We start from the raw sequence: 26,879 nt of genomic DNA, 5'->3' as shown, positions 1-26,879 counted from the left end.
TGAGAGCAAACAAAGTTTGCGCCTGAAAATATCTTCAGGACTAAATATAGTGTTGTACTATCTTATCCAGTAAGTAGTGCAACACCAAGGCAACTCGTGGCAAAGGTGGAGCAAGCTACCAGGCACTTCTAACCCAGTATCTCCCATAATGCAAAACACATTTCCTATGTGGATATGTATACTGTTATGCATTAAAGGGATTGGCCATCTACCCAGACTAGTTTCGACCTTTATTGAGGTCTCTTCAGTGGGAGCCAGGCCCAGAGCTGGAGATACCAGGCAGAAGCAGTAGCAAGTCATCTGTGCCTATGGGAGTTGCCAAAAGGTTTATCACCTTTTTTAAAAATTACTCTGGATTTAGAGAAAGATGTTGAAAATTTATTTATCACTAGGTTAGACTATAATAGATTTAGTTTAATCCTTTGTCCCAGTGAGAGCAAACAAAGTTTGCGCCTGAAAATATCTTCAGGACTAAATATAGTGTTGTACTATCTTATCCAGTAAGTAGTGCAACACCAAGGCAACTCGTGGCAAAGGTGGAGCAAGCTACCAGGCACTTCTAACCCAGTATCTCCCATAATGCAAAACACATTTCCTATGTGGATATGTATACTGTTATGCATTAAAGGGATTGGCCATCTACCCAGACTAGTTTCGACCTTTATTGAGGTCTCTTCAGTGGGAGCCAGGCCCAGAGCTGGAGATACCAGGCAGAAGCAGTAGCAAGTCATCTGTGCCTATGGGAGTTGCCAAAAGGTTTATCACCTTTTTTAAAAATTACTCTGGATTTAGAGAAAGATGTTGAAAATTTATTTATCACTAGGTTAGACTATAATAGATTTAGTTTAATCCTTTGTCCCAGTGAGAGCAAACAAAGTTTGCGCCTGAAAATATCTTCAGGACTAAATATAGTGTTGTACTATCTTATCCAGTAAGTAGTGCAACACCAAGGCAACTCGTGGCAAAGGTGGAGCAAGCTACCAGGCACTTCTAACCCAGTATCTCCCATAATGCAAAACACATTTCCTATGTGGATATGTATACTGTTATGCATTAAAGGGATTGGCCATCTACCCAGACTAGTTTCGACCTTTATTGAGGTCTCTTCAGTGGGAGCCAGGCCCAGAGCTGGAGATACCAGGCAGAAGCAGTAGCAAGTCATCTGTGCCTATGGGAGTTGCCAAAAGGTTTATCACCTTTTTTAAAAATTACTCTGGATTTAGAGAAAGATGTTGAAAATTTATTTATCACTAGGTTAGACTATAATAGATTTAGTTTAATCCTTTGTCCCAGTGAGAGCAAACAAAGTTTGCGCCTGAAAATATCTTCAGGACTAAATATAGTGTTGTACTATCTTATCCAGTAAGTAGTGCAACACCAAGGCAACTCGTGGCAAAGGTGGAGCAAGCTACCAGGCACTTCTAACCCAGTATCTCCCATAATGCAAAACACATTTCCTATGTGGATATGTATACTGTTATGCATTAAAGGGATTGGCCATCTACCCAGACTAGTTTCGACCTTTATTGAGGTCTCTTCAGTGGGAGCCAGGCCCAGAGCTGGAGATACCAGGCAGAAGCAGTAGCAAGTCATCTGTGCCTATGGGAGTTGCCAAAAGGTTTATCACCTTTTTTAAAAATTACTCTGGATTTAGAGAAAGATGTTGAAAATTTATTTATCACTAGGTTAGACTATAATAGATTTAGTTTAATCCTTTGTCCCAGTGAGAGCAAACAAAGTTTGCGCCTGAAAATATCTTCAGGACTAAATATAGTGTTGTACTATCTTATCCAGTAATTATCCAGCAAACTTTGTTTGCTCTCACTGGGACAAAGGATTAAACTAAATCTATTATAGTCTAACCTAGTGATAAATAAATTTTCAACATCTTTCTCTAAATCCAGAGTAATTTTTAAAAAAGGTGATAAACCTTTTGGCAACTCCCATAGGCACAGATGACTTGCTACTGCTTCTGCCTGGTATCTCCAGCTCTGGGCCTGGCTCCCACTGAAGAGACCTCAATAAAGGTCGAAACTAGTCTGGGTAGATGGCCAATCCCTTTAATGCATAACAGTATACATATCCACATAGGAAATGTGTTTTGCATTATGGGAGATACTGGGTTAGAAGTGCCTGGTAGCTTGCTCCACCTTTGCCACGAGTTGCCTTGGTGTTGCACTACTTACTGGATAAGATAGTACAACACTATATTTAGTCCTGAAGATATTTTCAGGCGCAAACTTTGTTTGCTCTCACTGGGACAAAGGATTAAACTAAATCTATTATAGTCTAACCTAGTGATAAATAAATTTTCAACATCTTTCTCTAAATCCAGAGTAATTTTTAAAAAAGGTGATAAACCTTTTGGCAACTCCCATAGGCACAGATGACTTGCTACTGCTTCTGCCTGGTATCTCCAGCTCTGGGCCTGGCTCCCACTGAAGAGACCTCAATAAAGGTCGAAACTAGTCTGGGTAGATGGCCAATCCCTTTAATGCATAACAGTATACATATCCACATAGGAAATGTGTTTTGCATTATGGGAGATACTGGGTTAGAAGTGCCTGGTAGCTTGCTCCACCTTTGCCACGAGTTGCCTTGGTGTTGCACTACTTACTGGATAAGATAGTACAACACTATATTTAGTCCTGAAGATATTTTCAGGCGCAAACTTTGTTTGCTCTCACTGGGACAAAGGATTAAACTAAATCTATTATAGTCTAACCTAGTGATAAATAAATTTTCAACATCTTTCTCTAAATCCAGAGTAATTTTTAAAAAAGGTGATAAACCTTTTGGCAACTCCCATAGGCACAGATGACTTGCTACTGCTTCTGCCTGGTATCTCCAGCTCTGGGCCTGGCTCCCACTGAAGAGACCTCAATAAAGGTCGAAACTAGTCTGGGTAGATGGCCAATCCCTTTAATGCATAACAGTATACATATCCACATAGGAAATGTGTTTTGCATTATGGGAGATACTGGGTTAGAAGTGCCTGGTAGCTTGCTCCACCTTTGCCACGAGTTGCCTTGGTGTTGCACTACTTACTGGATAAGATAGTACAACACTATATTTAGTCCTGAAGATATTTTCAGGCGCAAACTTTGTTTGCTCTCACTGGGACAAAGGATTAAACTAAATCTATTATAATTACTTGAATTAACAAAGATTAGTTATTTGTGCTGTTTGAAATATAATTATTTTGTACAAACACCATTAATTAGGTTACTTTTTTTTACAAATCTTCCGTCTTTTTGTAAAAAGCAAACTGTTGTTTGCTTTTGTAGTATTTGTGATGTGTTCCTGAGATTCTCTCCCATAAATAGAACCATATTTTTACTTCTTCAAAATCCATGTGAAGTTGAGGAGAATAAGTTTCACCACTGCTTAACTTTTTTGGTCTTTAGTTGTATCACATAATTATTAAGTAAATGTATCTTTGTTATGTTTATGCACTTTCTAGCATGTTTTTCTGTAATGCCAATAACATTATCACTTGCTTCAAATTCAATCTCTGTGTATGAATAAAAATATTACGATATTATCATTCACTAATCTAATGCACATATTACTGAATAAAATTCACTATTAGCGAATTTTAATAGTGATATTATTATTATTATTATGTGACCCTCTAGGGAATCCAAGGACTCATCATGGGAGGACACTCTACTCTACTTTGCTAAATACATCTTGCCCTCTCCACTACTACTTAATTCTCCTACTTCGACACTATTACCATCACTGCCATATACTGCCCATCATCACCAGCAACAATACTTTTTGTCTGTAAATTGCATGTGTTCTGAAGGTAAATTTGTCTGTACTCAGGATGAAAAACCCAAGTTTCTGGGAGAAAAACCCTGCTACCTCCGTTTGAGATCAGTTAACTCATCTTCAATTGAAAAAGCCCATATAACGATTCCCCTCATCATGATGAACCCAGGTCTCTTCAGTTGAAGGGTGCAATGTTCTGCTGTTTTTCCAATTGTGCTACAGAGGCACTGTAGCACTGATCATATCATTTCACTAACTGAAGTCACAATAAATGAAACATACGACGCATTTAGTTCAGCATGAGAAACTAATGACAAAGAAGCTGACTGTTGGGCAGATCACATGCTCATCATTGTGAGGGATGAGTCATTAGTTGGACTTACTCTTGCTCAACTTATGAGTTTCTTGAATGTTCCTTATTGTAACATCAAGTTGGGCATGAGAATAAAATGAAAATGATTAAATGTTGGGTTGCACAAGTTCAAATCTGTGTAAACAGAAGACTTCCTGTATGTAAAAATTAAACTTTGAGAGAGATTTAATTCTGAAATTATTTTAAGAATAAATTACATGTGTATTTTATCAGATATTATGAGAAATCAATGGAACTATTTCATGATTAGTTTCCTGTCATATTATTCTTCAGGTCAGTTTGTCAGGTCTCTTAAGCAAGCCTAGAGTCCATTTAGGACTCCAGGCCTGACTTTGTTGCGTTTCTTCAGCCTCATTTGCCCAGATGGCAATGTAAAGTTGCTGAAATATAGGAAAGTATTAAAGTTATTATAATTACTATTGTAGTATACGTTATTTCCTGAATAATAATAGTTATGAGTAACCAACATATAAGCCTGTCTACCAGAATTACCATATCTCATTCTATTCTTGAGCTCTGTAAAATGAAAAATACTGGTACTGTGACATTTTAAAAGAAGTTTGCAGGTCTCTATCATAATGTCACTCTTTCTCCTGTTTGCTAGTGTCTACAATCCACACATCCCTAATTTATCTTCATAATTTTCATTTCACAATCATAATATTTTTAACACACTCCTTTGCCGTTTCCACTGTGTCTACATCACCTCAGACCATACTTGCACACAATCTAGGTAAGGTCATATAAAGTTCTAAAAGAGGCAAAATGACTTCTTGATCCTTATAAGGCAGTCTGTTTCAACATGATCATTATCCTCTGGGGATTGTATTTGCAGTTTCAATTTACATGCAGCTGAATATATTCCTTTGGTTATCCATAATACCAATAATATGTAAATAAGTGATCTAAGAGTAGAACCCTATGGCATTCTACTTGCTATTCTTCCTTTTTCTGGGACATTGCTTTATCATACCCTTGTTAATATCTGGACTGAGTTATTAACCATTCTATTAACATAACCAATCTATTAACCATTGTTAGGCTCTATGAAATTCAAGAGCTTTGTCCTTTTAATCCCCCAACTATGTCAGGATATCTCTTTTTTTCTATATATAACAAGTCATCTACTTGCACTGTGTTCCAGGAAATTGATAGTGCAGACTAAATAATAACGAAAAACTTTAATTATTACTTCTTATATTTTTCCAAAGTTAATTGGAATCTTCAGAGATTAATACATTGGTATCAAACATGTGCATGCAGGCACATTTCACTAACAAGTGGTACAGGAAAGATACAGGCTGGCCTAAAGTCCTATAATTATGCCATGTATTGACTTTTGGTTGGATGTTCTTGGCTGCTGGGCTTAATGTCTGTCAATGAAGATTTTTCATATTAGAGACAGTTTGCAACCATATTTGTTTCGGTTGGGTAGGAACTGCAGCAGATTCAAGGAAAAGCCTCTCAAATTTGAATTTGCTTGGGTAGAGTAAGGTGGCTTTTTTTCCAATGGATCCTGTGATGGGCGGTGGGGGGGGGGGGGGGGATCCAGGGCAAGGTCTGCTAATCCTGAGCAGCCATAGTGGTGGAACCAGAACCAGATATATGGATTCTGATAGACTCCTAAGTTCATATAGGCTTCTTTATGGCCTTCCAAAAGTCCATAAAGAAGATGTACCATTATGCTCAGTTGTAGATGGTATAGACTCACTTAGCTACATACTAGCCCAACATTTAGTCAAAGTGCTTTCTAATACTTTTGGCAATACCTCATCACATATATAACACAATTGGACATTAGACTAGTGCATTGGATTGGAGATTGGCTGTCTACAACCACTGAATTTACCTGTAGTGTAATAGATATCCTGCAGCTGCAACTATTCATACTGTGTCAAGACAGACAGGACAGCCAACATGCATATCTGAAATTCAGCACTACATTTGGTTCCACAACTATGGCTGCTCAGGATTAGTAGGCCATGTCCTGAATACCCAATCACAGGATCCATTGAAAAAGCAAATTTAAATTTGAGAGGATTTTCCTCAAATTTGCTGCATCTCTTACCCACCCTAAATAAATATGGTTGTATCACACTGCCTCTCGTATGGGAACCCTCATTTTCAGACAATTTCAGCCCTTTTTGAATTCCTTTGGAGGTGTGATGAAATAATAATAATCATAATCATTTAATAACCTGGTATAAATAAAACTGATGTTTCTGGTGTCTCTCATTCTTAAACAGTCAAGCTAATTGGTGCAAAAAAAAGTTGTAGGTTTTCTTAACATTAAAATGAATTTTGTATGCAGGAATCTTTGATTCTAGATTCAAGCACCTTGTGATCATTCTTTTTGCCTTAACTCTTGATATGTATCTGGACATTCCTTGGTGATTTAGCTTACACATTGCTAATGTATTATGGATTTTGCAATTTTTATTTATATGCAGGATTAATATTTTGTACTATTTAAATCATACATATTTGGTCATAAAATACTTAAAAAAAATGAGATTTTTTGTGGTTATGAGACCATAAGTTTTTTAATTAATACATAGATTAATATAATCCCACCTACTAGTTTCGCTAGCGACTGTCTAGCTTTGTCAAGGCTCGAATGGTACATACAAAAAAAATGAGAGAATACAGAAACATTGCTAACTGTTAGGCAGTTAAGTTTGAACAAATACATGCATGTGTTGAGAAGCTTCAGTCAGTATCATGGATACATGTTGTATGCACATGCGTTGCATGATTTTTCACGTATTGTAGTTCCGTTAAACTGAGTGAGTTGATTAAGTTTTTCCATATATCTTTCAGTATGGAGCCCTGATTTCTGTTGAGGTTGTTACCTGTTCTTAATACCATGCCGCTTCCTTGAAAATTCTGTAACTGTAATCATCATCTAAATACAGCATAGAGCTATTTTCCCAATCAATTGCATGGTTGGAAGTAGAAAAGTGATGTGCTAAGCCTGAGGAGACTGTCCTGTTGTGATTGACATCCCCAACATGCTCCTTCTGTCTGATTTCCAGGCTTCTTGAAGTTTGCCCAATATATGAAAGATCGCACGCACGTGGAATTCTATAAACACCTGGATATTTGAAATATGATACACTGTCTTTAGGAGATCTTAATACTTATCTGAGAACTGGGTGACTGTTCCTTGTTTTGGAGATTGTCTTTATAAAGGAATTTGTTGATGATGTTTTTAGGAAAACCATTCTGTGATAGTGTTATAGCAATTTGAGAAAGTTCTGTCTGTACCTCATTTTCTGGATGTAGTTTCCTTATTTATGAATGTTCCAGTGGAGGAGGTCATTAACATTATTAAAGATCTCTTCCCTACAGACATTACACGGTTGTTAAATCACTGCCTGAAATCAAATTTCTTCAAAGCAAACAACACAGTTTACCAACAATTTGAAGGCCTAGCAATGGGTAGCCCACTGTCGCCATCTTGTGCAGACCTATTCATGGAAAAGTTGGAAAATGAAATTTTACCAAAATTATTATTATTATTATTATTACCACGGGCTACTCCAGGAGTCCTTAGACTCATCGAGGGAGGCCCTAAACATCATGTTCACACAGCTGTTCAACATTCTCACAGTATCTATCATACCTTGCCTTGAACTCGCTCACTGTCATAGCACCCACAACAGACTCTGGCAGCTTATTCCACTCATTTACCACTCTAAAAGTAAAGAACCCAGCTCTAACACCCCTGCTAACCACGCTCTTGCCCAGCTTCCATGGGTGTCCCCTAGTTCTCCCACCACCAGTCCTGATCTCAAAAATATCATCTGAATTAATCCTATAGAATCCTTTTAGCAATTTGAATGTCTCAATCATGTCTCCCCTTTTCCGCCTATCAACTAGTTTCTGCAACCCACAAATCTTCAACCTGTTCTCATATGGTTCATTCCACAGACCTGCTATCATCTTAGTCACTCGCCTCTGGATCCTCTCAACCTCCTCCCCATCAAGAAGGAACCGAGGTGACCAAATCTGGGCACAGTAGTCGAGATGAGGTCTTATCAGGGCTCGGTACAGAGGTACAATAACTTGTTTTTCTCTGCTCGTCAAGGTATTTTTCAACAACCAAGTGAGTTGATGAGCTGATTTTACTTTCGCAATGTGCCCCCTAAACTTCATCTACCTATCCACCAACACTCCCAAGTCCCTGGCCTCATCAATCTCTTGGAGTACAGTTCCACCAATGTGGTATACTGCTGCTAATCTTTTCACTCCGAAATGCATAACCTTACATTTTGTCACATTAAATTGACATCCATTCTCCTTAGTCCAGAACTCCAATCTATCTAAGTCATCTTGCAAGACTTTGACATCTTCTGCATTCACTATCGCCCTACCCAACTTTGCATCATCAGCGAACAAATGAACTGTCCCACTTAGACCCTTCCCTATATCGTTAATGAACAGATTAAACAGCAGTGGTCCAAGAACAGAACCCTGTGGCACACCACTAGTCACAGGCCGTTTTTTGGACTCTACTCCTGAATAAACTACTCTTTGATATCTCTCCATCAACCACCCAGCTATCCATCTCACCAACCCTATATCCATTCCCATATGTTGTAGTTTACGGATTAGAATTCCATGTGGTATCCTGTCAAACGCCTTTGCCAGGTCCAGCAGTATCACTGTAAACCCATTTCCCTTATCCAGTTCAGCCATCACCTTGTTATAAAACTTGAGCAAGTTACTGAGGCATGATCTACCCTTCACATAGCCATGCTGTCCTCTGTACAGTATCTCATTTTCATCAATCCATTCCTGTATTTTTCCCTTGACTACTTTCTCCAAGACCTTGACAACGACTCCTGATATGCTGATCGGTCGGTAATTTGCAACCATAGTCTTGGATCCTCCTTTATGCAGTGAAACTATTTTCCCCTCTTTCCACGCTTTCGGGACTAAGCCAGACCTGAGACTCAGATTAAACAACATGGTCAAGGGCACTGATAATTCATTAGCCGCTTCATGCAAGACCAGTGCCGGTATACCATCCAATCCCACAGATGTATTCACATTAAGGTTCTGTAATAGACTATTCACCTCCACTTCATTCATCACAATTCCCATATAAACTAATGGTTCCCTCATTTTTTCAACGTCACCACCTGGATGATATACTTTTGCAAAGTGCGCGCTCAGTAACTCCACTATATCGACTGGTTCAGTGAACTCTTTACCATCGTCATTCCTTAAAATCATTTTGCCATGTACAGTTTTTTTCTTGCTTGCAGCATATTGAAAGAACTGTTTGGGATTCTCTTTTGCTTGTATAGCTAGTTTCCTTTCATAATCGGCTTTTGCTGTTTTTACCACACTCGTTACCCTTCTGGCCTGTACTTTATACCGTTCATGTGCCTGCAGGTCACCCCTTTCTTTAAATTCCCTCCATAGTTGTTTCTTTTTTTGCAGCTCAAGCTTAATGGTGTTATTCATCCATTTAACCCCTCCTTGTTTCACTATTCGGACCTTAGGTATACAATCAGCCATAACCTCCTGTAAATGCCCTTTGATCACTTCCCATGCTCTATTGACGTCCAGCCCTTGCAGTTGTACTTGCCATGGCACTGATCCAAGCAATCTCCTAAGCTTGTCATACTTGCCAGCACGGTAATTCCACATATACCCTGTCTTAATCACAAATTTCACACCTTTAGCCACCTCCCAGGTCAAGACCTTATGATCACTTTCACCAATAGGTGGCAACATGGTCATATTCATTACAGTCAAATTCTCAGATACTATTACCAGGTCAAGCACTCTCACACCCCTAGTATTTTCAATTACATGCTGTTTCAGATAGTTATCCCTTAATAATTGAATAAAATCCATTTCCTTCCTCACATGTGTCCTCTCCTCCTTCCAATCAATGTTACCATAGTTGAAATCCCCCATAATAATTACCCTCCTTCCACTCATTTCATCAATTTGTTTATGCATACCATCTCCACCATCTATTCCATCACCTGGTCTATAGCAGCACCCAACTGTATATTTTATTCTGCCAGTATCAATCTCACACCAATTAGCCTCAAATGAGCTCCTTTCACTATCCTGCAATACTTCAATTCTCCTTGGCTGCAGTTCATCAGCTATCATCAATAACACCCCTCCCCCAATTTTATTCTCTCTGTCCCTCCTAAACATACTATAACCTACACATTCCAACCCACTAACCATATCATCTTCCGTCAGCCATGTTTCACTAATGCCAATAACCTGTGGCCGGGAAGAGCCAATCAAGGCCAAAAATTCTTCCTTCTTGTTCCTAATACTCCTGGCATTAGCATACATGAATTGCAGTGTTCCCTTTGTCCCACCCCTATCTTGATGTGTTATTCTAAATATCCCATTCCCATTTTTTGTCCTTATTGCTGGCTCAGGTACATTATATACATTTTTACACTCAACTGTCTCACTGATGTCTGGATATCCACTCCCCCCCCCTCCTTGGTAGTTCTAGTTTCCCTGGTTCTGCACATCCATTTTCACTTCATTCAGCAACACTTTTTCCAGTCTCCGCACACCAAGTCCATTCAAATGCAGGCCATCCATCTTGTATAAGTCCTTTCGCCCATCAAACTCATTCCATACGTCCACAAATTCCACACCACACCGTCCGCATAACCTGCGCATAATATCATTTGCGATTATGGCCCTCCTTCTAAACTCCTCTCTGTCATACCGCGGTAACAGACTCACCATTCTAACTCTGTCACTCTTTTCTTTCGCTACCTTTAACAATACTTTCAAGTCCTCTCTCATAAAAAATTTATCACCTTTCAATTCATTCGTACCTAAACCATCGATATGATGGAGATACATTGATGATAATTTCATCATTTGGAATGAAAACATGGAAAACCTACAGGTGTTTTTAGAGAGAATAAACTCACTTCATAACAAAATTAAATTTACTCTAGAAGTTGAAAAAAAACAGAACTCTCCTTCCTAGACATACTGGTGAAAAGGCAGGAGAATAATTTTAAACTTTCCATATACAGAAAACCTACAGATACTGGACTTATTTATATTATTCTTCTAACCATCATAGATCACAAAAACATAGCATCATTCACATGTTACGGAACAGAGCCAAAAAGTTTATTTCAGACGAAGAAGAGGTACAGACAGAACTTTCTCAAATTGCTATAACACTATCGCAGAATGGTTTTCCTACAAACATCATCAACAAATTCCTTTATAAAGACAACCTCCAAAACAAGGAACAGTCGCCCAGTATGCTTCAACAGTAGTCATCCCTTATGTTGATTCAGTCTCTTCAAGATTAGCGAGAATGTTAAAATCTCACAACATCAGAGTGATATTTAAGCCAAGTATATCAGACAAGTATTAAGATCTCCTAAAGACAGTGTACCATATTTCAAATATCCAGGTGTTTATAGAATTCCACGTGCGTGCGATCTTTCATATATTGGGCAAACTTCAAGAAGCCTGGAAATCAGACAGAAGGAGCATGTTGGGGATGTCAATCACAACAGGACAGTCTTCTCAGGCTTAGCACATCACTTTTCTACTTCCAACCATGCAATTGATTGGAAAATAGCTCTATGCCGTATTTAGATGATGATTACAGTTACAGAATTTTCAAAGAAGCGGCAGTGGTGTTAAGAACGGGTAACAACCTCAACAGAAATCAGGGTGCCATACTGAAAGATATATGGAAAAACAATCAACTCACTCAGTTTAACGGAACTACAATACACGAAAAATCATGTAACGCATGTGCATATGACATGTATCCATGATACTGACTGAAGCGTCTCAACACATGCACACATTGTCATGCATATGTTCAAACTTAACTGCCTAACAGTTAGCAACGTTTCTGTATTTTCTCATATTTTTTTGTATGTACCGTTTGAGCCTTGACAAAGCTAGACAGTCACTAGCGAAACTAGTAGGCGGGATTATACTAATCTATGTATTAATTAAAAAACCTATGGTCTCATAACCACAAAAAGTCTCGTTTTTTTTATTTCTTACTATCTAAGAAAAGAGACTAGTCATACGGTCACTTTTAACAATGCAAGAATAATGAAAAAAAAAATGAGGCAATAATTGAAGCTGCTATCATGAAGTACAAAGAAAATAATTTAATCAGATTTCAATTTTAGTTCATTGCCAATTAGGCAACAGGACTAATGTGCAAACCAAACTGGGTTGAAAGTTTTAAGACTTTCTTTCAAATAAAATTATTCTGATGAAAAAAAATTAAATAGTTATAAAATGTCCAGGTTAGGTCCAAGTTTAAAATCATTAATATCACAACATAAAATAAACCTTAATATGCAGATAAAACAAGACTCTCCCCCCAAACTCTTTAGGTAGAGTGGAATTTGACTATATTTGAATTCTTGATAACATGCAACTACATTCTTTTGGTTCATTTCTTGTTAGTCTTTTTGTAATTCTACTTCATGTTTCTCTGGCCAGTATTAACCTTAAAGTACAGCAGCCTCAGTGTTGTGTTGCTCCTTCTGTATTTCATCCACCAATGAAAATATTGCCACTCTCCTTTTTGTTCGTTTTATTAAATCTGTTGTGCCAGCCTTCTACCACATTAGTTCTGACTTCATTTCCCATTTCTTTCATACAAAAGTTTTATGTATGTAATCTGTGACATCCAAATGTTATGAAATTGTCATTGTTTTCATTCAGCTGATCTAATATCAGTTAAAATGCTCCCATAACATCACTGAGAGAGAGACAAAAGCCTGTTCTATGGCACTCGAAATCCATTGATTTACTGCACTATTGTCTAAATTGTGTTGGCTCTGAAGTCCAGCTTCTTGAATTTTTCAGGATATTGACTGTCCAAAATGAAACAGGCACAGATATGTCTGGGCATATGGAAGCACATCGACAAGTGTGTTTATAGTAACTTTTCGAAATCCATCATAATTGATGATGGTCATCTTTGTATGGTTGAAATTTGCATTTCTCTTGCTGTTTAAGCCTTTGTCCAGGTAATGAATTATCCAGGTAATTCTCTTCTTGTTCACTCTGCATAGGGGATGCACACTCAATGGGCAAAACATCAGAGATAGGGATGATGAGGAGTTGATACTGGCATTCTCCCTATGTAGAGTGAAATGTACCCAAACCAAATGTAGACTGTAAATAGGCAGCCATCAGGGCTTCCCAACAGTGCATCACAATTGACAAACATGGTAAATGTGGTGATGTCAGCGACTTTGATCATGGATGTATTATTGACACAAGACAGATTGTTCATTCTATCGTCCAAGTGGTAGGAACCCTAGGGTTCTCAAGGGCAACTGTATCAAGGGTCTACCATGAGTATACCATCCACAGACATAACAGTGCCCAGCAAGAAAGTGGTGGCCGACCACATGCCATTGATGACAGGGTTGACATAGACTGTCCAGGCTTGTACAGACCAACTGCAGGGTAATGGGAGCACAAATCGCATCCAGCTTCAATGTAGAGGTCCAAATGGTACAGCATACCCTGTATACCATGGGCCAGCGCCCTAATAGTGTACCATTGTTGACAGCATGTCATCAGGCATTGTGCCTTGCTTGGTGTCAGAACCATCAAACCTGGGCCTCTGCAGAGTGGACCAGATTCGTATGGTCTGATGAATCCCATTATCAGTTGTGCCAAGCTCACAGGAGGGTGCAGGTGTGGTGTCGACAGCACGAGGCCATGAGCCCGCATCATGCCAGGTCAGCTCTGTTCAAGGAGGCGGTGGCTCTGTGATGGTTTGGGAAGCCCTCTCATGTGATACATTAGGTCACTTAGCATGTCTGTAGAGGTCCTTAAATGCTACAAGCTACCAGAATGTGTTGACTGATCACCTACACACTTTCATGGCCTTCGTACATCCTACAGCCAATGGTTTATTTGAGCAGGACAATGCCACCCCAACGATCACCTAGGCATCACTTGAGGAACACTCATCTTAGTTTTGGATCATCCAGTGGTTCCCCTTAATAACTTTATCCTTCTGTTCTCTCCCTTATTATCTACAGTAGTTATCAAGTAATTGATAACTACAGTAGTTATTAGTTATAACTACAGTAGTAGTAGATATTTGTAGTTATCAAATAACTATTAATATTCAATATGCTCTATCAGAACTGAATTTACAGAACCTCTTGATATGTTATTTTGCCTTTTCTTCAGGTCATTACAAATCTTCAACATGAGTTAGATGAGCTGAGATGTTATCGCCAAGAAACAGAGACTATAAACAGAGCCCGAAGTCCGAGTCTTTTAGAGTTACCAGCACAATACAGGGAACTTGAAAGGGAATTACAAAGGGTGAAAAAAGTAAGTAAATATGCTTTGCAATTTGAAGCAGTGATGCATTTATTTTTTGTGAATTGTGTGAGAATGACTGAGGTGTAATCTTTTTTTTTTTTTTCCAAAAAATTTATCCTAATTGAATCTTCAACAGAACCCAGGTTTTATGGAAATAATTTTTTGTGAAAACTGTTATGAAAATTCTCATAATGTTAGTTTTTACAAGGATGTTATGAAATATGAATTAAGGTAACAAAATGTGGAGAAGGAGAAAAAGTAAGAACAGTATTTTAATTGATAAGTAAATACTCATGAGATGTACCATAAGTGTTATGCACAAAATTTAAATATTAATCTTTGCTTTAAAGCAATTTTGACCTAAATTAAAAAAAAAAAAATAGTCTAGTATTTATATGGGAGAAAAACTTGTGCTGAGTGAAGGGATGTAGATATACCAGGAAAAGTAATTGTGTTGAGTAGTAACATTTTATTTCAAAACCAGTCTTCTTGTGTGTATATGTGTGTGTGTGTATACACATACACAAGAAGACTGGGTTTGTCTTCCTTATTGACTAGTAGAAGGCAGTCGTTATTTAGATGGTTCAAAATTTAATTATGCTTATCTGTTTGAACTCTGAGAAAAATTAACTTAAGATATATTGCATTAAAGAGTTCCTCCCACTCACTTCAAAAATTCAATTAATATACAGATTCTTATCTTTCTTTTAAACAAAGCAATGTTGATCCTTATAACAAATTGCATTTGCTTGCAGAAGAAAAGGAAAATGGAGGAGGGGGGATAGGAGATCTAACATAGGGAGAGGGGATGCATAGTAACCTGGATGGCCTGGAATGCAAAGTGAATAATTGTCTGGGGAAAAATCTTGATTGGAAAAAATATATATAGGATAGATGTAATGGAGAGGACAAAGTCTAGTGTTGAAAAACCATGGCTGAAATCTGGCATGGATAAGACTGGTTATAATGTAAATAAGCTTATACATTGGTTACACACAGCTTTTAATTTTTCAGGAAATGACAACAACATATACTAGAATATTAATTATTAAAAAAATTAATTAATACCTTCCTATATTTTGGCAATGTTACATTGCCATCATCAGGGATCTCAAAAAACAATGATAGTACATGCAGGCACTAACACTGCGCATATGAGGCTGAATAAAGGCAACAGAAGTTTAGGTCTGGAGTCCTAAGCAGTGCCCCCTAGTGGGCTAAATTGGATTGTCTTGGCTGTGGTTGACGATCTTAAATGTATGCTCCCCAAATTTGGGGCAGTCTGACTGACATATGTAACAAAATATACGAAACTGGACACCTGCTAAAAGATTTTAAGCACTCAACGTTCCTACCAATACCTAAAAAATCAAAGACAATCAAATGTGAAGAGTACAGAACAATCGGTCTGATCAGTCAGATAGCAACAGTTATGTTATATATCATCCTAGAAAGAAATAAACATAAAATCAAAATGGAAATTAATGAAACACAATCTGGTTTCCAGGAAAATAAAGGAACTAGAGAAGGACTCTTCAACATTAGAACTATTATAGAAAGATATCTGGAGAAGCAGAAAAAAGTCTACTTATGTTTTATTGGCTACACAAAGGCCTTTTGAAAGTATACAACATGAACAATTAATCAAATGCATCAGAAATTTAGGAGTAGATGGTAAAGATACCAGATAACTGATAAATCTATATTGGGAGCAAACTGCCTCAATAAAAAATATCAGGAGAAATCTCGGAGGAATTCCCAGTAAAGAAGGGTGTCAGACAAGGCTGTGTTCTTTCTCCTACATCCTCTGTCCAAAAAGAATATATTTTCGAAAAGAAACTAGTGGCGCCACTTGTTGTTGAAAGCAGCAACCTTCATTAGTATTGTGTCAACTGTTTATGACATTTATTTCATTAGAAGCTGAGTTATAGTGCCAAGAATGACAGTGTGTTTTGACGAACGGTTAGAAAATGAGTTTCAAACAAAGAGCTGTGATTGACTTTTGTGTTAAACTTGGTAAAGTTTTACCGAAATGCATCAAATGCTTCAAAAAGCATACGGTGATGAATGCTTATCCTGCACTCAAGTTTACGAATGGTTTGAGCGATTTCAAAGTGGTCGCGAGACGCTTGAGGACGACAAAAAGCTGGGCCGTCCAAAAACTGGACTTAGTGAAGTTAACATCCAAAAAAGTGTGTGATTTCATCAAAGAAAACCCGAAATCGTCCATGAGATTGATTGAAGATAAATTGGGGATTCCAAAATCAACTGTGCACAACATTTTGACTGAGAGTTTGGGCCTTCGTAAGTTGAATTCGCGATTTGTTCCCCACAAGTTGACCAACGACCAAAAAAGTATTGAATTGAGCATTGTAAGGCCCTCATTAAAACCACTCATAAGGACTCAAACTTCCTTGAAACAATCGTTACTGGTGATGAAACATGGTGTTTTGAGTATGAGCCCAAAACAAAGCACCAGAGTGCTGAGTGGAGACCACCAGAAGAGGGGCATCCGAAAAAAAAGTTGCTTGGAGAAGTCAAAAGTAAAGACAATGCTGATTTGTTTCTATGATTCCAAGCGCATTATCCACAAAGAATTTGTTCCAAATGGTCAATGGTGAGTTTTATCTCTAAGCAATTGATAGCGAGAATTCTTCGTGTATGGCATGAATATTGTGATGCAGGCAGCTGGTCACTTTGCACGATATTGCACCATCTCATCGTTCGAACATTCTGAGACAGCCTTTGAGCAAAAACCAAGTTTGTGTGTTTTGGATCACTCACCGTATTCACCTGATTGATCACACTGTGACTTCTTTCTCTTCCCCCGACTTTATTTGCCGATGAAAGGAAAGCTATACGACACCATTGAAAACGTTCAAGCAGCAGTAACCTCGACCCTCAACAGTATCCTAAAAACCAATTATAAAAAACTCATTTAACGAATTAATTGACCATGTCAAATGCTGTATCAAAGCTGAGGGAGAGTATATTGATTGAGATCAATTATTTGAATAATTATAATTGGCCTGTGTTTTATTTTCTATCAAAAGTTCAGTTTATGGACAGGGGTGTATATTGTTTAACCTCTATACTGAAAATATCTTCCAGCAATTAGAAAAATTTAAAGGAATCAGCATAGGAAACAGGAATGTAAACAACTTAAGATATGCAGATGATACAGTACTGCTAGCTGAAAATAAAAAAAGATCTTCAAAACCTACTAGAAGAGATGCTGAAGCTAAGTGAAAAATATGGACTTAATTTCAACTACAAAAGAACCAAAACCATGCTGGTAACAAGAGAAAAAGGGAAAATACCCAATATAAATATTAAGATCAGAGAAAATACTTTAGATCAAGTAGAGAGTTATATATATTTGGGTGAACTAATTACAGAGAATGGAAAGTGTGATAAGGAAATATTAAGAAGAGAAATTACTAGATCAACCTTCATTAGCATGAAAAACATTCTGACCTCAAGGGGGAAATTCACACACAAAAACAAGAATTAGGCTGTCTAAATGCCACGTATGGAGCAGAAACCTGGATAACATCAAAATATTATGAAAATAAACTAAAAGCCTTTGCAATGTGAATCCTCAGAAGAATTCTTAGTCCCATGCACGATCAAAAAAACTAATTTAGAAATATTAGAGATGATTGGAGAAGATAGGAATCTGTTGAAAATCATTAAGAAAAAGAAAACCACCTATCTTGGTCACATACTAAGGCATGAATCCCTACAAAAAAAACACTTCTAGAAGGAATGATACAAGGAAAAAAGAGAAAGGCAAAGCACAGATTGGATGGGGAATATTAAGGACTGGACCTTTTTGTCCTATGAAGAATTCAAAAGAGAAGCCATACATGGTGGAAGCTCATGGTAGTCAACCTCCTGGAAGATGACATCTGATAAGACAAGAAAAATAGAGTGGCCTTCTTCCAGTGTATCCTGTAGTAGGTGTCCAAAGCATGGTCAGCAAGTCCTGAGTGGCTGTATTGGCGGAACTGGATGTAACCCGTGTTCGGATATCCTGATTTTGGCTGTAGTATGACAGTTTGCAACTGCAAGGGACCTGGTATACTCCTGGTAGGTCTAGGGCAGTGGTGGCGAACCTTTTTATGTAAACGTGTCCAAAATTTACCAAAATAATTGCTGACGTACCAGGCAGTTTTTAATCATAAAAAAAAAATTCAGCTAATGCCTTTTTATTCCCATATACGGGGAGTAGGCGAGGCCATTTAGCCCTATCTAACTTTTGGAGACTGAGTGGGCAGTTCAATCTCCACTGGTACCAATCAGAGATAGATGGCTCAAAGCTATCACTAATTAAGTGGTACTCAGTGAAGAGAGACGGCTCAAATGTGCTGCCATCTCGTGGTCCGTAACCCTAACACAATATATTTAATGTCTGAAATAATGTGGGTTCTACGGTCGATTTTCTTGAGTTTACAGGACGAAAAACCAGAGTTTCCAGGAGGAAAAACCTGCTTGCCCGTGCCAGAGATCGACTAACTCGGGAACTGGTCGAAAAAAGGCTTAGAAAAATTTCCTCTAGTCGCCGACTAGACTCGAAACCAAGTCTTCTTTCATGCAGCCAAGCGCCGTGGTTGGCAAATGCCACATCCACTGAGCTACACAGGCTGCAGTTTTTAATAGGGAGATTAATTTTCTATTAATTTTTCAACTTTATTTATTTATAATATTTTATAAATGATTATTTATAATTTTATAAATAATATTTTTTATTTATATTTATATTATTCAGTGTGAAATTGATTTGAATGATGTTGGTTTGAAAAAAAAAAACAGTAGTGAGAAAAATATTTATGCATTGTAACTCACCATAGAAGTCAGCTTAGCAGGGGGAAGCAGCAAAGAATGTCAACTTATCAGTGAAACGCTTAGCATATTTATTTGAATATAACTTGCACCCCTGATTTTACTTTGCAAAAAAAGACATTAAAAAGCTTTGTATATACTTTGCATACAAAAAATGTTTAAACATGTTCACATCGAGGCAATAGTAACTCACTCCCCGCGGTTAACAACATGCCCTTCCCAGCAGCCATTACACTGCAGATGCAAGAAAAACAAGTAGTTTTTATTTTTTTATTAGCCTTTTGCAGTCTGTGTAATATATTTCTCAACAAATAGTGCAATTACAGACAGCTGCAATAAAAACGACCTTACTAATGAATCACATGTCCCCTCTCACAGAAACTATGCTGTATCGACTCAAGCAAAACCATATGTTGCATCGGAAACATAGTATCTAACTAAAAAACTATTGTCCAATTTTTCAATTACATGACCGGCGGGCTCAACTCACACAAAGTTTCAACCTTTGGTTGAAACTGTGTGTGAGTTGAACCCTTCCAGTCATGAGAAGTTCCATTGGAACAATAAACAACACCCCATCGTGAATGTGTTAAAACTAACAAATATATAGTGAATGTTGTTATGTCACTTTCAGATGTTATGAAATTTGATTGAAGAGAATAGCATTTCAACTAAACAATTGTCGGTTGTCTTTGGGTTGTATGATCATTTGTTAATACTGCACCAATCATATGCATGTCTTTCTTGTGCTCTCTCGTGTCAAACAAAATTTCATTTGTACATATCGTAACAATTAAAAAAAATTTGAATAATTTATAAGCATATAAAGGATATCACCTGTAAATTGTTGATGTGCCAGCAAAATTCTCGGACATGACACCTCTGGCATGCATGCCGTAGGTTCACCATCTAGGGTCTAGGTTGGGTGGAGCAGATAAGAAATGCCAGTTTCTTATTTGGTCTGTAACTGGTTGTAAGGCCATATTTCTTTAGGATTTTTGTTAATTTTTCAGAGTCACCCCAGATATATGGAATGGTGATAGATTTTGAGTAATCTCTGCTTTGAAGGGGGTTGTGGTTACATGATTTTAATATTTTTTGGGGGTTGTAGCCATTGGCTAAGAAAGTGTTAAGGATATGGTTTGGTAGTTATTATTATTATTTTTGGCAGGTTGCTTTTTGGTGGTTTAGCTTGGGTGAGAACATCCAGCCTGAGGTTATTGGCTATATGGTTGGGAAGGCTGTGGATACCTTGTTCTACTTGTATCATTATTTCACCTGCAGGAATTTTCTTTGGTGCTATTGTGAAGTTATGGTCACGAGCGCGTAATTGCTTCAGGATAAGGGAAGATAGGTTTATTACCATGTTAGGAGGTATTTGAGGTTTGGAAGCAGAGTGTTTTTGTAGACATTTCAAATTTCTTAAATGTGCAAACATCAAAGAATACAATATTGGATATTGTATAAAGAAAAAAAAAAAAAGCAATATTTATTTCATATTGGATATGAACACATACAAGGTATGTGCAACAATGCCAAAATTGCCTTGCAGACTAGAAGATGATTTTCACAATTAAGGATGAAAATTAAGATGTTGAGAGTTTATTTTTCACTTGGTTAGACTATAATAAGTTTAGTTTAATCCTTTATCCAAGTGTGAGCAAACAAAGTTTGCGCCTGAAAGTATCTTCAGGACTGGTGTAAGGTAGTGCAACAGCAGGCAACTCGTTGCAAAGGTGGAGAAAGATTCCATCACTCCTATCTCAGTATCTCCCATAATGCAAAGCACATCTCCTTGCAGATGTGTAATGCTATACCCTACCCCAGTCCTGAAGATACTTTCAGGCGCAAACTTTGTTTGCTCACACTTGGATAAAGGATTAAACTAAACTTATTATAGTCTAACCAAGTGAAAAATAAACTCTCAACATCTTTCTCTGAATCCGGAGTAATTTAATAATAAGGTTGCACACCCTTTGGCAATTCCTATGGGTTGGGATGACCTCTCATTGCCTCTGCTTTTGTATCTCCACTACTGGGCCTGGCTCCCACTGACGAGACCTCAATAAAGGTCGAAACCGGTATGGGTAGTGGCCCTTGCCTTAATGCATAGCATTATGCATATCTGCAAGGAGATGTGCTTTGCATTATGGGAGATACTGAGATAGGAGTGATGGAAGCTTTCTCCACCTTTGCAACGAGTTGCCTGGTGTTGCACTACCTTACCCCAGTCCTGAAGATACTTTCAGGCGCAAACTTTGCTTGCTCACACTTGGATAAAGGATTAAACTAAACTTATGATGAAAATTAATTTATGCCAAAAATGATAATCTCAGTATTCCACAACACCTGGCTGTGTCCCCAGTTGTCTGTAAACAAATGACTAATATTAGGAGCTAAAGTGTTTTTTTCCTAATGTTATAGAATGTGGAACAAACATAGGAAAAGCACAATGTGCAGCCATATCCCTAAATAGCCCAGGTATTGTGTATCTTACTATAATGAAGATTATATTCTTTAATATTTTGTGTTATTTCTCACACTATAATTATGTCCATTCAACACAGCTTGTTTGCATTTATTGCAAGTATATTAACAGTAATGTTGCATCAATTTTTTTTTATGTCAAATTAATATTGATTAAATTACCCTATACAGGAAAATCAAATGCTTAAAGAAAGCAATGAAGAACTGCAAGCTCAGCTACTCGGTTCTCGCCTTCAGGAAGGATGCTCACTCATTCGTGAACAGAGTGCTACTTCACTGGCAGAAGAATTTGCTACACTTTCAAAAGATGAGGTTGGTAAATGAGTTTTTCTTTTGTCAGTGCTTATAATTATGAACATTAAATTTCTAACTGACATAAATTGATACTACTACTTATGATTGGCCTACTATTTGAGAATTCAATTTTGCTAGGCAGCATTACATATTTCAATTAATTTCTTTGCTTTTTAGTAGTGCTATCAGTCTCCAATAGCTTTTTTTAAGCATCTTATGTCCTTCATTAAACTCTATAGATTTTACTTAATTTATTAACAAATTCATTCTATGCTAATAAATCATGTAAGTAAAATCCATATGAAGTTTTTCGTGAATTACATTTTAATTCATATCAAGTTATCTTATGTCCTCTCATCAAGCATCCTTACTATTGTATATGTGCTCTTTAGCTATATCAGATTCTTACATTTTTTAAAAAAAATTTTTTTTTAGCAGCAGCTGATTTTGAATGAATAAATAAAAAGGAAAGAGTAACTTATTGTTTTATTTTATATTGCCATACTAGTTAGTAGTATGCTTGCACAAAGTTTGTGCTTCCAAAGAGGAAGTTGAATTAGAGAGAAGAATAGAACAGCTACTGCTTAGAATAGAGAAGACATTTTGAAAAGTTGGAAGTGCGAGAGAGAGAAACTGTTTTCAGAAATTCTTAAGCCAAAAAGTGTTATGAGGGAAACTGTTATCTCAAAATTAATGGATGAATTTCTTTCAAAGGAAATTAAGATGTGATATAAGCTGTTTCTCTTAAGGAGGAAACTATATATCACTTCAATATGCTGTAAATCTGAAAGAGAGAAATGTTTTTTGTCTTTAAGGATAAGAAAAGAAGTTTCTACAAGGTAAAAGGAACTTTAAAATTATCTTTGTATTTCAAGAAAATACATGTATGAGACTAAGTAGTTATATTTTAATGGCCATTATTGAGAACAGAAGAAACTACTTTATAATTTTGAAATTTGTGTATTCTCACTGAATCCTATGATCTTGAAGAGAAGAGACAGGAAATTTGGTGTGGTGTTTATTTTCTTTAAGTCTGATGTTAAGTTTGTGGGCTCTTTAGGAGATGAGTTTTTATTTATAATTGAAATTTGTATATAGTGGTTGCAGAACAGAAACATTTACACTAATATTAATTGTTTGTAAATAAAATTCTTTTTAAATTTTCTCTCTTAATTTTATAATATCCCAGATATGAATCTGTGATATTAACTAAAAAGCTAATAAATCATTCAGCTACATACAACTAGAGACAAGATGCTATCGTATAGTGTAGTTAGAACTGTCTTCAAGGCAGTTGGGATTGCAAATGACAATACACAGAATAGAGAATCTCATGTATTGTCATTTGCAAGAGGCAAAGGAAGAAAAAAATCTGTCTCTAATATGTGGCTGACAGCTTTCCTGGGATTGAAAAAAAAAAAAAAAAAATCACTAAAAAATTCCTCTTATCACGCAGGACTGAACTGACATTCCCAAGCAAATGGTGCACAGTTTAACCACTCAAATTAGATTTCAAAAATCCCCACACTATATTGTAAGCTCCTCTCAATCAGTTATGTATCAGGCTCTGCAGTTTATACTCCCAAAACTTATCCTCTAACTCAGATTTCAGAGCCCTGAAATTATCTTTGTTACCCAGATCTGTATACAGTAGTCTAGGCAGGGCTCCAGAAATCAACTTACTGGACAAGTTATCAGAGACAAGTGAATATATAGATTTGTTTTATATGCATTTAAATAAAATATATTACCTTATTTTTGTAGCATATTTTAAAAAAAAAAATCTTATTCACTGGACTGCTGCCAATGAATTTATTAAAGATGATTTATTGACAGTTTATTTACCTAATTAAAATAAAAAGCCAAAAGGTAGTTTTCTGGCAATTGAATAGATATTAAATGGATAAGAATCCTATATTATTATATAGCCAGCAAGTGAAACTCAAGATCGTTAACTACGATCTATGAGTTTCAACGTCGAAAAACTATCGGCGAAGGCAATTCGAAGCAAAGGTGGAGCAAGCTCCCTCACTATTCTTAATATTCTCTCATAATGTAAAACACAGCTCCTAGGAGATGTAATACTGTCGTTACATTATGAGGGGAGGTCACTACCCAGACCGGTTTCAACCTTTTTTGAGGTCTCATCAGTGAGTAGGTAGACCTGGAAAATATCAAAGCTTAGTGAAAAGAACTTGCATACCTTCACTATACGAATGCCATAAAGATGTGCTTGTATTTTGTAATTAAAATAAAAAGCCAAAAGGCTAGTTTTCTGGCAATTGAATAGATATTAAATGGATAAGAATCCTATATTATTATATAGCCAGTAAGTGAAACTCAAGATCGATAACTACGATCTATGAGTTTCAACCTCGAAAAACTATCGGCGAAGGCAATTCGAAGCAAAGGTGGAGCAGGCTCCCTCACTATTCTTGATATTCGATATCGTAGTTATCGATCTTGAGTTTCACTTACTGGCTATATAATAATATAGGATTCTTATCCATTTAATAAAGTTTATTTACCTGTTAAAAGTTAGTTTGTATGAAGATACTTTAAAGGATGGGCCTTGCTGCTGATTTTGAAAGGTGAAGTAATTTCAATGTATGCCAAGAGGTGGCACTATTTATCTTACCCTCTCTTATAATTATGCCTCTCCTGTTTGCAGTGTAATTGAGAAATTTCAAGAATTCTGAAACCTTTTTATTTTTGCATGACCTGCAAGTAATCACCACTGTTACAAAAAAATAAACTACCATTATACACAACAAATAACTTGTTCTTGTTAAATTCATTTGTTTCATTGCCAACTATAATACCACATAAGACAAAGGATAGTTGTGGAAACTGTTTCCAATTGGTTACAATGTATATTATACTTGACAAGAAACCAATGAACTCGATCATGCCAATGTGAAGTTGATTAAAAGCAACTTCATGGACTTAATCTACATGTATATCTATTTTATATCAGGTACCATAATGCAAAAAAACATCACTACCCACACCAGTTTCAACCTTTGGGGATCTCATCAGTGACCCAAACTAAGTTTAAATCAATGTAGAAGGGATTTCCATATACAAGTAAAAACAAGATATATTACCTTATTAACTATCTCTCATTCAGATTATTTTTGACTTCCTAATGTTAAATAATAAAATTATGAAATATTTTTGATAACTTATTTAAATTAAAAAAATCCTTAAGTTTAGAATTATTTTTTCTTTCAGGCCACAAAAACTCTTCAGGAATTACAAGATGTAAATGATAAACTGAAGCACTATATTGATAGCATACTGTTAAATATCCTAGAGAATCATCCCCAACTGTTAGAAGTGAAAACCTGACAGTGAAACATGGACTTCTTGTTCTCAACAAAACTGAAGCAGCTAAACAGCACATAAATGAAACCTGTGAGGAAGAATGGGCATTAAATTATGTTAATTAACTGATTGAAAACTGTGCCTTCAGTGAATAAGCATAGTGTAGATCACTTAAAGGAATGATTAATTTTCTGCAGCCATCTGGTAAATTTACATTTTCTTCCTTGGAAAGAAAATGTTATTGGTTCATTCAAGTGTGCTGCAATTTTTTTTTTATTTATAGAATAGATTTAATCAGAATGCCTGTGTGACTTAAATCTATTTGAGTTCTGTTTTGATTAAAAAAAAAAAAATTGACCTGAATAATTTGCCATCTGCTCAGAACTCAGTAAAATTGTTTACTGTGTAAACATCTGAAGTTTCCAGTGCTGTTCAAGTATCAGTGTGCCTTAAACATAAAAGATCAAATTTTAATAACTACTTGCTTTCTTTCTTCCTTTGGGAGTAACAGCTTCTAAAGTAGATATTTCACCATTTTCAAAATGTTAAACTAAATCATGCCAATGTGAATTATTCTTGATGAAATTTTGTAACTGAGCCAATGCATATATATTGATTTCTTGACTTAACTGGTATCATTGGTACAAATGCATTTCATTTTGTGTAAGTAAATCATTCATTTTCAACTTTTATCTACTATCCAAATATGTAATTTCAGCCAACCAACTGTAATTACTCAAGTGATCATACTACTAAATTAAGAAAAAAAAAGTTTGAAGAGTGTTAATTGTGTATTTTCAGATAAATAAAATTGTTAAATATTTTACAAAGTAATAGGTGTCTTTCTGAGTGACTGACTTCCATTCTGCTAATTATCCCAAATTCAGATGGAGAAAATTTCTATAGTAATGTTACACAACACAAATTCTTCACTTGTTATCAAGTAGGGAATGTTGATTCACATGGTTCTTTTTATTAATCAATGAAAGTTTAACCTGTACATATTTAGTATAATCTACAAATTAAGGAGCAAGATAATTTGGAATAACCATACTCCTTTCAGGACTAAACATGACTTGATCAGGCTACCAAAAAAAAATAGCTAAAATTTTTATTACTCTGAAGGAAAGCAATTATTAACTTTGTCAAAATCAAATTAAAAGTAGACAACTATTAAAGCACTATTTATTTTTTTATTGCTTTGAATTTTTTGGAATTCATTTTCAAAACCTCACAGCAAGAGTGCTGTTCGAAAAAAAATTCACATAATCAAATTCCTGCCATGTACCCTCAAGGGGTGTACAGGATATGACAGTACTATATGAAAAAATTACATCATTACTAACTTCCTATCTACAATTTTCCTCCAAATCAGTCTGTTACTTGTCAAGACTCCAACATTATCAGATCTTATATTTCTATCGTC

The 26,879-nt window shown here is 36.4% G+C and overlaps 1 protein-coding gene across 4 annotated transcripts in view; it reads left to right on the top strand.

The window, feature by feature from the left end:
• LOC150110596 (rab11 family-interacting protein 4A-like) overlaps nt 1–26,287 on the top strand; it is a 249,791-nt gene extending 223,504 nt beyond the window's left edge. For all 4 annotated transcript variants that reach the window (XM_090395061.1, XM_090395062.1, XM_090395063.1 and 1 more), the window contains 3 exons: nt 14,363–14,509; nt 22,004–22,144; nt 25,361–26,287. In XM_090395061.1, the coding sequence (XP_090251187.1) occupies nt 14,363–14,509; nt 22,004–22,144; nt 25,361–25,477 (405 nt within the window). In that variant the 3' untranslated portion in view covers nt 25,478–26,287. The remainder of the gene's footprint in view (nt 1–14,362; nt 14,510–22,003; nt 22,145–25,360) is intronic.
• The last annotated feature ends 592 nt before the right edge of the window (nt 26,288–26,879 follow it).

This window comes from Typopeltis vanoorti, chromosome 1, assembly GCF_054136105.1.
Source record: "Typopeltis vanoorti isolate ZY-2024b chromosome 1, IOZ_Tvanoo_1.0, whole genome shotgun sequence".
NCBI classification, from domain to species: Eukaryota; Metazoa; Arthropoda; class Arachnida; order Uropygi; family Thelyphonidae; genus Typopeltis; species Typopeltis vanoorti.
Note: the sequence above shows the minus strand (reverse complement) of the source record. Positions and strands in the feature narration are given on the sequence as shown.